We start from the raw sequence: 16,441 nt of genomic DNA on the forward strand, positions 1-16,441 counted from the left end.
TCCCCGAGGACGTGGTTTTACTCCAGATCGTGATTTCCCATCCCCTGCTCTGCGTCTCCCTGTCTGTGACCGTAGGCCAGCACTCTCTGGTAAAAAGGATATGGCAGCTCCTCACCAAATCCTTTTGAGGTCACTTTGCTCCCACGCAGCAGCGCATGAGGGCACTGGGAGGTTCTCCTGACAAAGAAACTTTGTGTACATGCAAACTTTGACTAATAATGGAACATTTATTTATAATTCTCTGAGAGAATATATTTATTTACCATAAAAAAATCACTCTTTTGAGGGTATTCTAGTGCTGGGCGATATGGAAAAAATGTAGGTATATCACAATATGAATTATTTTATGTCACAATAATGATATATATACACAACAATAAAGTATATTTTCAGTTATTCTCTAAAAATATATCCTAGCTTACTTTTTTAACTATTAAGTTACAGATACTGAATAGTCACAACATTTTTTTTTTTTTTGATTTTTTGATGTTTCTGATTAGATTTACGTCATTTGGCATCAACTGTTGAAGAGTTACCATAATTTAAACAATACAAAAACTGGAGCTAAAGCTCCGATGTTAAAGATAATTTTTTTCTTTCCAGATTTTATGCCAGTAAGCGGAACTTCAGTCTCATGTTTTGAACGAAAGAAAAACACTCGATAGTTTTACTTTGAAAACAGGAAGCTTCACCAACACTTTATTTTGAAGATTTGCTTACTTCCTGTGACAGTAGTTCCGCACATTCTGCTTTGTTTTAGTTCATAAATTAAAATCCAGCATCATTCTGTATTTTAGAGCAATAGATATTTTTACTACACTTAACAATATTTATAAAAGTCACGATTCAGCGATTCTGATGTCGCGAAATTTTGTACTTTTCGGGAGCAGATTCGAGTACTCGGATACTTGTTACAGCCCTACTCCACGGCTTGATTTACCTCCTATTTTTTGGATCTCATAAGTTCATTTTTGTGGACTTTCCTTGTTTGTTGTGTTAGCATTGGCGCGGGAATAGCCTCCAGAATGACCCTTCTTTTGCTAAAAGTGCTTCTTCTTGGACCGGTGTATCTGTCTGCTTCAACTCCAGGGAAACAACTTCGTTCTGCACTCGCGTTAAGTAACGTAAAGCATGTCCAAAACCCGCATGAGTGCGAATCATAAAGCAGTTTTATGTTGATGGAGTTTCTTTATGAAGAATCTCTTTTTAATTTGTTGTTATTTTCACTTATTAACATTTTTTGTGCACATACTGATGAGGCAAAACCTATCCAATTGTCTCGGGCTATTTAATTATATATTTAGCGTAATAATTGATCAAATTAGGTTAGAAAGGAGGAAAAATGGCACGATAGACACGTATCTATCGTCTATACAACATGTATCATCATATGCCCAGCACTATGGTATTCTTAGAAGTTTTTTTAAATTTCTAGTCATATTATTCTCCAATCAGTAACATTTTCTGAGCTGTTATGGTGTGTAAGCTCAGAAGATTCCTCTGTGCAACAAACGCACCTTGCACAAGCTCTTTCTACGGTTTTCGGACCTCCACCCCGTCGTCTATCGTTTGTCTCTTTGGGCTTTCTCTCTGCAGGAAAACACCCACACTTGTTGCTCACACACTACCTCTGCTGTGCTCTCCAGTCGCCCGGAGGCTCAGGTGAAGACAGACTTGACTGCTGTTGGCTTCATATCAAGAAATACCTGGCCGGTTGTGCCAGAACTCATTTATAAAGTGTGAGACTGTCAACAGCTGACATAGACAGAAACAAACAGGTTATATTTTCCTTACAAAAACTTAGTCACTTCAATTTTCCAAAATAAAAGACAATTTTATTCCATCCATGGATATATTTTCTTGTAAATTCTTTGTTCTTTACGTTCAGTTAATCTGTCATCTTGTTGCTACAATGGAAAGTGTGAGCTGTCATCACTCACTTGTTTTTATTGTACTTAAACTATAAAAAAGTGAAATTCCACAGCTACCTTTAACCCAACAGGTATTTGACAAAGATCAAATATGAACATTTTTTCTGCACAATTTTTATTTGCTTTTGCAATAATAAAAACAAAGTTTTTTTTCTCAATGTTGCCTAATGAGGGTTTATTATAAGGATTGTAATAGTAAATAACGAACATTTTAAATTAATAAAGATGGAATTTGGGAAAAGGATCATTTCTAATTTCTTAAGAAAACGTAAAAAAGCTTCAAAGATCTAAAGAAATGATAAAAACAACCTGTTTAGTGCTAAAGCTGAATCTTAAAAAAGTAAAAAATACGCTTGTTTCAAGAAAAATGGTCCTAATTTAGATTTTGCAAGACAATATAATATATGAATAAGGTTTTTCCATAACAAAAATAATCTTAGTTTGAGAAATCATGTCTATAAATTATAAGGCAATATTTTTACAATGTGAATAAATTCTACCAATAATAAACTAATTTGGATTTCGTATCGTTCTGACTTTGAAATCAAACCTTGGTGGGTATTTCAGTTGTAAATTCAGACAAATTAACCCCCAAATTCTTGACTTATAAAAGTTAAATACACAAAAGTGGATCTATAAACACTGCACATCCAATATTTGGACAAAATCGTTGTTTCATTTAAATAGAGGACTTTCAAATTCCAGATTTAATGTCTCCAAAGCAAAAGTCCAATAAAAGTTTCGTTTAGCATTTTTCTAGCGATGGATGACAAGATAAATCATCTTAAAATTGCATTTCTACAGTTTTTTTTATCCAAATTGTTGTGAATCAGGACCGACAAAAACATGCAGTTTGAAAAAAAGAATATTTGTGTTGTAGAAAACTTCCTGCTCTGAGTACTCAGCAATGGGGATGGGAAAGGGGGGTGGGGTTGCTCTGTACAAAGCCACTCTGCAGAAACTATGCCCTATAATAACCCAAGTTTTTAAATATTTTGTCTAAAAACTGCATAATTATAACTAAGAGACTATCGGGAACGGTTTTACAACAGATCAAGAGATGATTAAATTGAGACTTTAAACTATCTTGGTGTTCAGTTGAGTTTTAGAGGTATTACTAAGTATTGAAAAATAACCTTAACACTTTTTAGGAAACTTGAAAGATCCCTTAAAGACATTTAGTAGCTTTCAAACAAACACATATATATGTTTCTCCTTATGATTAGAAATTTTTGTGCACTTCAGCTGTAAATCTACATAAAAAATTGATGCAGTTATAATTTGGACACAAAAATATATAATTTTAAATCAAAACCAAAAAAAAACGGACCATCCAGTTCATGAACAAAACTAAATACTTAATGTAATTTAGAAAATGTATTTAACGCATTTGGTTAATAGATTCTGTCTCACCTGTTCACTTTAGGAACAGTCACTGCTGTAATACTCAAAAGCGTCATTCATGCTCCAATTACAGCTTCACCTTCTGTCCATGTGACCAACTGCACTATTTCGAAATGTGTTTCTGGCATCGGTTACGTTGAATAGTTAACCAGCAGCTTCTCCGTTGTTGTTTTTGTCTTTATGTAAAGATCACATGATGACAGACAGATGAGTCACAGACAGAATGTGACACTCCAAAGGAGCAGAGCAAATATGTTTGTTTTTTATTATCTATAATGTCAGAAAAACCTTTTCTGTACATGTCAGATTTAAGTTTTGGATTGAAACGGAAAGTATTTAACATTTTTAATTCTAAACAGTATGTTTTAACACCGACTGAGCTTTTTAGATCAGATAGATCCGGATAGATCGCTGATATTTATGGTGTTAAACAGATAGCATCATTTTTGTAATCCACAAATCTGACAGATTAAGATATGCTTAAGTGGTTTGCAGTCTACTACAGTTTCTCACTGACAAACACCCAGAAGGAGCCACAAAACATAGCTTAGAAAAATAAGACGTTTGTATTCATGTCAGTGTTACTATTATTATAAATACAAATAAACTGTTTTTTTTTATATATATAAATAAGTATAAACATAAAGGGAAAATAGCCTTTTTCCAAAATATGTAATAGTTTTGACAGAGGTGTTCCTTTCAAAATAAAAGACACCATACACAACAAATGTTCTCATCTCAATGGAGTTATAGGTAGTGTAATGTCAGTTGTGATAAATATTAATACTTTTTTTTAATAGTTTATTTTGCCGTTTGTGATGCACCTCAGAAAGAAATTCATGAATCTATTTAATCAGAATTAAATTTAATTAATTAATATTTTTTTGTGCATTTTTTATATTATATTTTTACATCTTATTTTTTATTTTTAATTCTGACATGTTTCTTTTAAACACCTTGAAAAATAAAATTATATTATGCCTAAAATGATAATAAAGTAAATTCAGATTTAAGCGGTTGTCCAAATGCTAAGAGGACGTTTATAATGTATTTAAGGTGCTTCTGAAGAATAATAATAAAAATGAAAAGTAGGTTCCATCATAGAGCAATTGCAACATTTATTGAAGTGTTGGCTTTCTTGTATTGATTTTTCAACACATTACAAAAATACATATATGTTCAAAACAGCAGATGTGTACTGTTTTGAAATTACCTTTTTTTTCCACAATGATGCACTCCCTCCCCGCCCAAAAAAGAAGAAAAACCAAAGAAAATAATAAAAATTTGTACAAAGAGTGTTAGTGAAAGTTGTGAAACGCCAAATATGAGAAAAATAAAATAAAATACAGCTCTAAGTGCCATCACAAGACCTTCAACCAAACAGGAGGAAAGCATCAAAACAAAACAGCCTCCGAAAACATATCTGGCAACAAAAAAATAAAAAAAACTCATTGTATTCTCCAGCTGAAGGTTGCTTCTTCTCATTTGTTTTACATCCATGATGGATAGCTTTAAAACAACAAAAAGATTAAAATAAAATCTTCCATGATTTGGCAAAATTACAATAAAAAAAACATCCATACAGTGAACAAGCAATCATACAGAAACATACTCATGTAGATAAAACCCCTCCACCAGGATAATCATAGAAAATGCTATGGCGGTCAAATAAACTGTAAGAGTATCGGAGAAAACAATACTTTTATCATCATTTTAAAACACTAAAACACAGAGTCTTTCATTAATGGCATACTTCAACGATGTAAACATATTGTAAGACTGAATGTCCATGAGTGATTTGGGTTTTTTATGGCTCATTGTGACGACTCTCTGTGTTTCAAACAGCACCTTGATTGTGACTCTCATGCATGTGTGAGCATCCTCTGAGTCTCGGGGGGGGGGGGTCGAAACCACAAAAAAAAAAAAAAAAAATCTGCTTTTAAAGCACGGCAAGTTTATTTTTTACATTAAAGCAAAGTGGAAGAGATAAAACCTGAAAATAGGCCAAAGTGGCGGGTCAAACTCCGCAAACGCCGATTTTCGCGTCTGACAACTGCAGTGCTAGAATGAGAGATGTGCTCCGGCTGCTCTTTCATGTGGTTTCGCCGTCTCCCTCCCTCTCACGCTCACTCCGTCTCAATCTGCTGGTTTGTTATAAGATGTGGCCAGTAGATGTGCAATTGAGTACAAAAAAAAATGTTTCATATGCTTGCAATTTCATTTGAATGACTATTCTCCCTGGTCAAGGTCTTCCCTCCATTTACTTTCTCACACATCTTCTTTTTTTTTTTTTTTTTTGCTACGAGAATAGCCGTACTCAAGGTCGTCTGGCCATCCCCTAGTGTAGCCCTGCTCGAAATTATCATAACTCATACGACCTTTTTTTTTCATTTCATAAAATCCCCAAAGGACACAAACTGACTCTGAATTTGTTTTGCAGAAATTCAACCAGAACACGAGAGGGATTGAGAAAGTGTTGAAGTAGCTCTTTTTTTTTTAAGAAACACATGGTATGAGTTGGTGGGGGAGGTAATCAAATAAAGAAATATTGTAGCATATACTGTGGATGATGCAAGCAGCTGGTCCTCTGATTGTTTACATTTAGGCCGTCTATCATGTACAGTCAGGGCTACTTAAACATATCAAAAAAGAACATATTTACAAACCATAAACAGGAATGTTCTCCTTCTCACATTAATCACGAGTAGTCTCAACTTAGTCAATACATTAAATATGGTGGTTTAGTCCTACATCAGGAATGTACCAAGCGTCAGTTAAGGGTAAATCCACTAAGTGCAACCTTTATTTATGTCCTCACCCAAAGAGAGGACGGCAATACAGTAACTGCATTTTGAAATTATTTCATAAATTGCCAATTTTTTTTTTTTCTAAAAAGGACAAATTCCCTGAATAAATTATTATCAGGTTGGATTTTTAAAATCCAGTATCGATTTTATTGTCAGGCTGACATTCAGTGCTATAGGCCTGTATGAGGGAATGGATTGTAATCCGCTGCTGCAGGTAATATAGAAAACAATAATCTTTTTTTTAAAAACTCACACTAATTTACTCTCACAGGATAATAAACTTCCTTACAGGAAGAAAAAAAAAGAACATTTTCTTTAAGGATGACCTCTTCTCAGTTTTTAGAATAAAAACGTTTTAGCACATTTTAAAACTCCATTTGAAATCCCACAAAGATGTACCTGCACATGCCAAATATCATTACAAAAATCCAATAAATACAGAAATTATTGCACAGTAGAAAGGCTCCTTGGATTTGTAACTGAAAAAAATCCTCCAGCAGCTCACCAAGAAGGGCCAGGTTGGACCTTCCAGGCGAGTTCTTATTAAAGTTTCTATTTGTTTATATTCTCAGGTGGCAGTTTCAAAAAAGAAGATCAATTAATCGGATTTCTTATCAAGAGAGGAATAATCCAGCCAAGCCCCGTTGAGTGAGTGTAAGGATGTGTTTGTCGGTGTGCGTGGATACTGTATGCTGATGGTTGCTGGCTTAACCTCTGTCCGCTTGTTCCAGTTTGACCTCGCTGGCCATCAAATGTTCGCCGTGCCACTTCTTCATGTGCTTCTCCAGCGTGCTGTACACGCTGAAGGGCATGTGGCAGATGTCGCAGCGGTACACCTCCTTCCCGTACTGGCCGTGGGTCTTCATGTGGCGCGTCAGCTTGGAGCTCTGCGCGCAGGCGTAGCTGCACAGTTCGCACTTGTACGGCCGCTCCCCCGTGTGGCTGCGCCGGTGGACCGTCAAGTTGCTGCAGTTCTTGAACACCTTGCCGCAGTACTCGCAGGTGTCGTTCCTCCTCTCCTTGGAGCTGGGAGGGCGGCCCGGTCCGGGACCCCGCAGGAGGTGAGGGGTGCTGCTCCCGCTGCGCCCCGAAGCGCTCCCGCCTTCGATCAGCTCGCCGGGTGGAGTGGAGAAGCGCAGGCTTCCAGTCTCAGAGGAGGAGTGTTCGGACGAGGTGCCGAACGGCGACTGCCGGGAATCGGTGAATCCCAGGAAAGGTTCTCGAATGAAGTGGCGTGACGCTGCGTAGCCCGCCAGCAGCTGGGAGTAGACGTTTTCTGGGGAGATCAGGGGTAAGGTCGGGGGCATCTCCAGCTGTTCTTTCTCTATCTTGATCCTCTTGTTGTTGGAGGGACTCGGACTGGTAATCGGGGTCGGCCGACGCTGGAAAAGCCCGGGAAAGGAATTTGCTTCAGAGACACTGATCCTGCCGTTCATCTGGGGCCTCGGATCGTCCTGCTTGTCCCCCTCCCTGTCCGGCTCCCTCTCGTTCTCCCTTTCGGCTTCATCCCTCTCTCCTCCATCCCCGTTTGGCTGCCTCTCCAAGCCTCTCTTGTTGGGGTTGATTCTCAGGTGATTGTCCAGGTGGTTGTATGGGTGGAGGATGCCCACGCCGCCGCCGTCGTTGACTCTGTCCCCGCTCAGGGATTTCACCTCCGGAGACTCTCTGGGGCCGTTCTCTCTGTTCGGCGCAAATTCCTGGGAGTCCTCGCTTAAGTTGGAATCTGGCCGACTGCCGTTCCTTAGCTCTTCTTCTTCCTCCTCCTCCTCCTCCTCTTCTTCTTCCTCTTCCTCCTCATCCTCCTCATTGTCCATGCCCATCCCTCTGGGTTCACCGTCCCTGTTTTTGTCGTCCCCTTCTCCTCCGTCTCCTCTGCTTTCCTGTTCAGGAGAGCCGGAAATAGTCCCGGATTTGTTGTGCATGTGCGTCTTCATGTGCCTCTTCAGCTTGCTGGCCTGGGAGCAGGCGTGGTCGCACAGGTGACACTTGTAGGGCCGCTCTCCCGTGTGGCTGCGCCTGTGGACGATCAGGTTGCTCTGGAACTTGAAGATCTTGCCACAGAACTCGCAGGATTTGGCTTTGGCCTGGGCCTGGTTCTGACCCTGTGGGTCTGGAGGACTGGAAGAGCCATGCCTGCCTTGGGGGGTGGGTGCCTGCATTGGAAATGGGAGAAAACTGGGAGGCTTGGCCCCGGGCTGGAACAGCGTCGGACTCAGGAGCCGGTGCATGGGGGGCACGCGGTTTGGGGAGAGAGGAGGAGTGGGCCCACCGTTGTTGGTGGTGTTACCTGCCAGTTCCCTCAACCGACGGGAGAAATCCATGGACGGGGGCTCCATGGGGGTCATCCTCATCACTCTCTCAAAGGCACTGGGGTGCTGCGACAGCAGCCCCATTTCCTCTGGACCCAGCCGATCCATCGGTGCCCTGGGGGGTGGTGGGGGGCTCACGAAGGGCGGAGTCGCAGGCAGCCGGGTTTCCATGTACCCCGGGGGAGGGTGGTGATCCCTGAGCAAGGGCGCAGCCATGCGGAGGAGGTGGAAGGGGTTGTTGGCGTCGCCGAGGAAAGTCGGAAGCGGGGAGCGGGGCAGTGCGTCGGCTCCTGGGGGGGGAGGCAGAGCCATGCGAGGGGTGAGCGAACAGTTGGCGAGATGGTTGTCAAGGTAGATGCGGATGCCGTGGATGTTCTGGGCATGTTGAAGCAGGAACCAGGCACTGGTGAAGGTCTGCTTACAGGTGGTACAGATGTAGCTGGATGGTTCGTCTTTATCTGTTGGAGAAAGAAAGAAAAAAGTGTTTTAGAGGAGTGGCCTCCAATCCCCGGGGCCCAAAAAAACTCCAACATTTATTACGTTTTATGTATAAGCTGATTGTGAAGGAAGTTTTATTTTGAAAAACGACCACGTCCGACTGATCAAGTCGCTCGGTTATGTGTCAGAAATCTGTTTGCTACTTCCTTAAAGCGACCGCTAAATTGAAACCACCAAGCTAGCAAAGTTGACAAAAAACAAGCGTTTCTTGGAAACAGAAGAAGAGCTTTCGACTTCAAAGTAAAAGACAAAATCAGGATATACTCCAAATGTAGATTTATTGCAACAGTTGTTCCCAGACACCATAATAATAATAATAACAAAGATGCTGCTAATAAAATTGCTCAATCAGTGGATTTAAACCAGTTTTAGTGACTTTTCTGTTTGTATTTATCTATCTTATGATATTTACCAGGTTTTAAGTAATATGTCTTAGCTCTACACCTTTCCAAACTTCTCTCAGAACCAGCAAACTCGTCTCATTAAAAGCTAAGATCTAGAAATAAGTAATTATTATTGAGATGATTCAACACTATTTTGCTCCAAACTCTTGACAATAAAAAAAAATGATTTAAGATTAAAAAAAAAAAGCTTTGAACTTTTTCTGTCAAAACCTACAATGCTCTCTGAGATTCTCCTCCTTACACGATCAACGTGAACTAGCTAATCTGCATAGAAAAGCATCTTAGCGCTGCTGAGAAACACTTTAAAGCGACTTTTCATCAATATGCAACACATTACTAATATAAAGTAATTTTATTTCGATGCAGAGTCATTTTTTTCCGCAACAGAGCTGATTCCCATTGATCGCGTAACAGGTTAAGCTAACCGCGGTTAGCTACAATCTTAACAGTTTTATAAATCTGAGCACTTTAGTTGATGTCATTTTTGAAATGAGTAAAAGCGTTTACCTTCTTTAGACACATTTTAAGCTATAATCCTGAACACTAAAAAAAAGTTTTAATAAAAGTGGCTACAAATCTGAAATCTTGAGGAATTTCGCTTCCAGCTAATGATTTTCAGCCGCCATCTTAACTACCACCAGGTCTTCTTGGAGTTTTGTGTTACGGATGTTATTTGAAAGTTCAATAAATGTTTCACTGGTGACTAGTTTGTTACATCTAAAAATATTAGCTTTTATCAAATTACATTTTTTAATTTGCGCAAACCACCAAATCAAAATTTTAATTTGATGAAAACTAATAATTTTGAATGTAACAAATACAGACATTTTTGTTAATTTTTCCAATGTTTCACTTTTTTCAGTGTAAGAATAAATATTTTGCAGACTTACAGATTTTATTTCTTAAGTCTCCAGTTTCCCTCAAAAGTTGAGGGAAACTGGAGACTTAAGAAATAGAATCTGATACCTCGTACGGTCTTGTCCAGGAAAATATGGTTTCAGACCACAAACAAAATAAACCATAAACTGTGTTCAGTTGTATTTTTTAACTTAAATTTTCCATTTTGTATGTGTTAGACGGCTTCATGTGTCTACAAACTGATATAGGTGACAGGTGTTGCCCCGGGCTACGACACATTATGCAAATTCTCCATTCTCAGCCAAGCTTTAATATACAAATCAATTTTGTCCTTTCTGTCATTTCCATATGGAGACAGAGGAACCGAAAAGGGTCAGAAATATAGGAGGCGGTGGCAGATGAGGTGGGGTGAGACACAAGGAGGCTGGTAGACAGTAAAAAAAACCTTTACATCTGCATCAAACGAAGCTTTACAGTAAAGTTTGTTGTGGCTGCGCACTCACAGAAATGGTGTCACTCCCTGACAAATTACCCCCTTAAATGGAGGGACTTAATAATGCCAAATGAATCCATCAGTCACTGTGGCACAGCCCTGTCAGTGACTCAGACGGAGCTTCGCTGGAGATTCAACTAATTCAGTACAGAGTTGCCCTGCAGAGGCATTTCTATCGACTGCAAGACGAATCTGGACTCCTTAGACCACATGTGTCAAAGTCAAGGCCCGGGGGCCGGATCCGGCCCTCCAGGTAATTCTATGCGGCCCTCCAGATCATTTTATTTCATTGTTATGAATGGCCTGATGTTTTACAAAATGTATTTTTATGGAGAGTAAAATATTGAAAGTTAATTAAAGTTTAAGTTGATTCATTCTGGAATAATATTTCTGCATTTTATTATTCATAATTATTTTTAAAAGTTACGGTTTTTAAAAATTGGCATTCTTCTAGCTTTTAAGACTATTTTGGCATTTACTAAGATTTCTTAGGCTATTTTGGAGTTTTGCTAATATTTCAGCTACATGCTAGCTGTTTTGGAATTTTTTTTTGTTTTTTTAGGCTGTTTTGGAGTTAGGCTAATATTTACACGCTAGATGTTTTGGCTAATTTAGGCTTTTATTTTTATGTTTTTTCGTCTGTTTTGGAGTTTAGCTAATATTTTAGCTACGTGCTAGCTTTTTTCTTTTTAGGCTGTCTTAAAGGCTAATACTGTATTTACAGGCTAGGTGTTTTGGCAAATTTAGGATTTTTTAAGGATATTTTAAAGTGTAGCTATTTTTTTAGCTACGTGCTAGCTGTTTTGGCTAACCTAAGTTTTTTCTTTTAGTTTTTTTTTGAGGGGGGGGATAATTTGGCACTCAGCTAACATTTTAGATTTCTATCATCCTTTGCGTGTTTAACAATCAATTTTAGCATCTTCAGCAGTTAGCACTAGCATCTTTAGCGGCCAAATTCAGCTTACAGCATTCACACTATTATCATAGGTAATGCTAGATAGCTAGTTAGAATTATGTTAAAAAGTTACGGTTTTAAAGTTTTAAAGATTTAGTTTTAGTGTTTCATAAATGTTTATCCTGTTCAGATCACAATCTAAGGTGTGTTTTGGATTTTGTCCCCCTGTGTGGTTGAGTTTGACACCCCTGCCTCAAACCCTGAGGCTCCTCAAGATGGCCGACCGCCTCCAAGCTAGCCTTTGTTGACGAATGTAAAACACACGGCAGACAGTGACACAAGCTCAGGAATATTCTCTTCTGTACAAACAGATGAGTGAACACTGATGTTGGATCAGCGTCTGCTACAGGAAGCTGGTTCTGGCGCCGGGATTGGTTTGGCTTCCCTCAGGGGAGCGAGGGTCAGAGGGAGTTAATGAGGGGCTCATTTACTGATTCCGTTGGTTTTTCTCCGCTATTAGCGGCGATCTGGTTGGTGTTGTCGGTGTGGGTCGGGGACCTGCGCGTAAACGCACGCGGACGTGTTTCCCCCGCGTGTCTGCGTGGGGCGAGCGGCGGGCTGCCTGCCCGTGTTTAGTTTGGCTGAGCTTCACACAGCCGCTTGGCAGCGGAAAGCTGGACAGCTTAACAGCTTGGACGGGGAAGAAGAGAGACGGAAGGAAAGAGGAGGAGGAGGAGGCGTAAAAGGAGAGGGCCACATGCGTGCCCCCCCTGTGGGGGAAAAAGTCACAAATTTGGGAGGATCAATATTGAATTAGGACGGATGATCTAACTTCTTCTGCATTCTTTTCTTCTCTTAATCTCCGCTTAAGGCCATCAGCTCCGGCAGCCCAATCAAACGCCATTTGCATCTTGTCATATCTTACACAGGCGCGCCATATGCTGTTAAAGGAAGCGTGGCAGCTAATAGAGTGGCAGCTGCCTAATGACAGCCAAAGATAAATTTCATCAACTTCCCAAACAAGCAAACGAGCAAAAAGATGGGGGAGGAATCACTGCTGACCAATAAAAGCGGAATCATAGTTCACTTTGTGGTAATTACGCCTGGAGCTCCGCTGACCGCTCAGGTCAACTACCAGTTAGAAAAGCAAGAATCTCGCATCCGCCGATGCCGGACCTAATCAGCCAATTTACTCGGCTGACGTGAGAGGTTAACTGATCCGGTAATGCGCCGCGCTACGGTTTTTTTCTTCTTTTATTCTGAAGGAATTCACCTAAAAAATGTATTTTTTTCTGCCCAGGTGTTCGGTCTGGCCATGAAACGAGAAGGAGCCAGCTCGAGGAGGGCTGAGGGCCAGGAGGCCTGGAGGAAGTTATTAAAGCGCTGGCACATGCGTGGAGCTGAGGTGGGCAAGTAATAATGCTCTCCTTCTCCCCTGGATTTTTCTTTTTTCCTCAGCAAAACCACCGGGCCAATTAACCCAGTCTTCAGGGACTGAGATCTGAGCTTTACATCAGATTTTATTCTTTCCAGATTGCCTTTTATGGCCATTATTTTGCCCTAAAAAGGTACAAACAAAATGCCAGTGAATGAAGGGGGCTGGATGAGGAGTCATGGCATTGACTGTTTGCATATGGCCAGTGCAGCTAAAGTCATGTGAGGCGAAAAAGCAGACGTGGATTCGTCCATCCTTTCTTGTTTGGGAGCTTTTATCAATGACTTCAATATGAAAACACAGCCTTTATTTTATCAATAGTTTTCATTTCTAATCTGATTCTGGCAGAAGTTTTATTTTGAAAAACCACTAGATCCTCCCCTCCATGTCTGACTCATTCTTGACGCACAAGTCGATCAGTCACGTGGGGAAATTACACTGTAAAAAGTGAAAATTTGGGTCAATTAACAAGAGTTACGTTTAATTTTATTTATTATTATTATTTTTATTTTATCAAATGAAACTTTTGGATAGATGGTTTTACTCAACTCAACTTGTTAGTTGATCCAATGTTTTACTTTTTTACAGTGTACTACCTCAAAGCGGCTCTGCTAACCTTTTGTTAACCGCCAAAGTTAACAAAAAATAAATAAACATATTTGGAAAAAAACAATGAGGAAACATACGGTGGCCCTGAAGTGCCAAAAAACTAACAAAATTTTTAGAGATCGCAACAAAAAAAGTAAAACAAACATCAAAAAGCATCAAGACAAAACGAAATACCAGAAACTAAAACGTAAAAAAAAAATTATAGAAAACAAAAGGAAATGTTAAAAATGAAACAAAAAAAGGGTAACTATATTTCTGATAATATCGAGTATCGCCTCATGTCAAATAACGATGGACAATCATCCTCTAAATTATTACGTTTCTTATTTTTTCCGCTTTTGTTTTTTACGTTTTGGTTTCCGGAATTTAGTTTTGCTGTCTTTTTAACATTTGTTTTGCTTTTTTAATTGACATTGTGATATTTAAAATGTTTTAGCATCGATGTATTTGTCGATGTGATTTGATCTTCAAGGCCGCCGTAGAAACCTTTGAGGGCCTTCGACTTCAAAATAAAAGAAAGCTGCGTGAAAGCCAGGAATCCAACAGACCATAATAATAATACATTATATTTAGCAACTGACTGACTGATATTGATGCTAATAAAGTTGTGTTATGATTATATCCATAAAACAGTGACTTTTTTCTTAATCCATTGGACCTTAAAAGTCAGATTTTTTGTCGTCCACTTTGACATTTATGGATTAAAAGAAAATCTATATCACATTTTAATGGTTCCCACATGAAATCTAGAGTACAAATAATAAAACAAAACAAATATTAAAAAGAAGGGAAAACAAATATCAAAAACCAAAAGCAAAAAAAAAATAGAAAACAGAAGTAGTTTCTAGAAAACATGTAATATTAAAAACACAACAAAGAAACTAAAAAAGGTAAAATGGGGAATCCTCGATTGGATGATAATATCCGGTATCGATTCACGTCATATAAATTCATTTACCTCTTTTGGTTTCTTTTTTGTTTTGTTTTTTACGTTTTGTTTTGAGGAATTTCATTTTTTTTCTAAAAAATAACGCTATCTTTAGTATTTTGTTTTACTTTTTTAATCATCGTAGTGATCTTTTTGCTTTGAGATATTTGTCAATGCGATTTGAACTTCAGGGCCGCCGTAGAAACAGAAAAAATGCCTTCAACTTCAAAATAAAAGAAAAGCCAGGAGTCCCACAGACCATAATAATAATGCATAATATTCATCAAACGACTAATGTTGCTGCTAATAAAGTTGGATTCATGTTTATTATATTTTGAATCCATTGCACCTTTTTTTAGCTCCCACGTTAACAGTTATGGATTAAAGGAAAATCTTTATCACATTTTAATGGTTCCCACCCAAAATCTAGAGTAAAAATAAAGTTTAAAGCTGATATTTTACAGAGAATAAAGATTAAGTTAAATTGGACGCCCGCTTCAGTTGCGTACAGGCCGGTTTGTGAAAACATCAAACCGGTTTGAGGTCTGAGCTGCAATAGAAGAAAGAAACAGGAGCTTCTGTTGCCAAATAAAGCAAAAAACAACAATGCATGATGGGAAAATAGCAGCTGCAGAACGCTATAGGTGAATTATTTTCAGATTAAAGCTGCTTGAATCTTGAAGCGGAGGCCGGCACAGGTGCTGGTTGTTAACAAGCCCGGGACGTGCTGCAGTAGGTGTCACATGCGTGCACTGCAGCATTCCTGAGCCTCGCTGCGCCGCGCATTCCGACAAGAGCGCCACGGCGACACATTTGCATACAGAACAAAGCAGCTCGCAGGTTAGGCCACTGGGACATAAACTTGCCCCTGCAACCCCCTCTTCTCATCCACACCCGTGCACCAGCCCTGGGACTCTACGTGCAATTACACCTGTCAGGGGTTAGCTGACACCTCCTCATTAGCATGGCTGTGATCTAGGGGTCCCCGAGGGGTTCCAGCCTCCTCACCTGACCCCTTTCTTTTCACAACACCTTACTGTCTCCTCCGCCCCCTCTTACGCTCGTTCCCCCCCTCTGCTCTGATGGCTTGTTTGTCATCAAAGGGGCCAACGAGGACAGGCGAGGTCACCCAGATAAGACGGAGCAGTAAACGGCAGAAAGGCTCCACATGTGCCGAAAACCAGAAGACAATACGGAGGGTGGCAGCGGTGCAGTGGGCAGGGGGTGAGACTCCCACACAGTGTGTGACTGGCTCCACGCTAACTGGAACCAGCTTTGGCCTGCTAACCGCACACATCTGCATGTGCTTGTGTGTCTGCAGCCAATATGACCAGCTGAAAGCTGACAGAGGATTTAAAGAAACAGCGTACCGTCACCCAAACCTTCGTTTTTTTGGGTTTCTCCTGCTGCACCTGCACACAGTATCTGGCTGCTCCACCCTGACCCTCAGTGGATGTAGGTCAAAGGAACAATAAAAGGGATCAGGTATCTCCAACAAGGTTTGGAAAGGTGCGTTAGCAAGCTGCAAAAAGTAACAGGCAGTAAACGTCCTTCAGGTCAGGTTTCCGAAAAAAAGAAACGCTCAGCGTGGAGTTCTTCTACAGCTTGAGTCAGTCTCACATGTTCACACACCTGTGAGGCCTGTTTGGAGTCATGTGACACTGATAAATGGTCAGATAATAGAATTATTTTTTAGTTAATCCTTATCACAGAAAAAAATGTGGGTTTTTTTAGCCAATAGGGCTAAACCAGGGGTGTCAAACTCAGTCGTGCAGGGGTCCAAAATCCAAAACACACAGCAGGTCAAACAGGATGAACATTTATTGAACACACTAAATCTAAATTTTGAAAACTTTAAAAACATAACTTT

General features: G+C 39.8%; 1 protein-coding gene across 2 annotated transcripts in view; it reads right to left on the bottom strand.

Moving 5' to 3' along the window:
* Nucleotides 1-4,428: 4,428 nt before the first annotated feature.
* Nucleotides 4,429-16,441, bottom strand: part of bcl11bb (BAF chromatin remodeling complex subunit BCL11B b) — a 29,139-nt gene continuing 17,126 nt past the window's right edge. For both annotated transcript variants that reach the window (XM_024291508.2, XM_024291509.2), the window contains exon 3: nt 4,429-8,909. In XM_024291508.2, the coding sequence (XP_024147276.1) occupies nt 6,850-8,909 (2,060 nt within the window). In that variant the 3' untranslated portion in view covers nt 4,429-6,849. The remainder of the gene's footprint in view (nt 8,910-16,441) is intronic.

This window comes from Oryzias melastigma, linkage group LG24, assembly GCF_002922805.2.
Source record: "Oryzias melastigma strain HK-1 linkage group LG24, ASM292280v2, whole genome shotgun sequence".
NCBI classification, from domain to species: domain Eukaryota; kingdom Metazoa; phylum Chordata; class Actinopteri; order Beloniformes; family Adrianichthyidae; genus Oryzias; species Oryzias melastigma.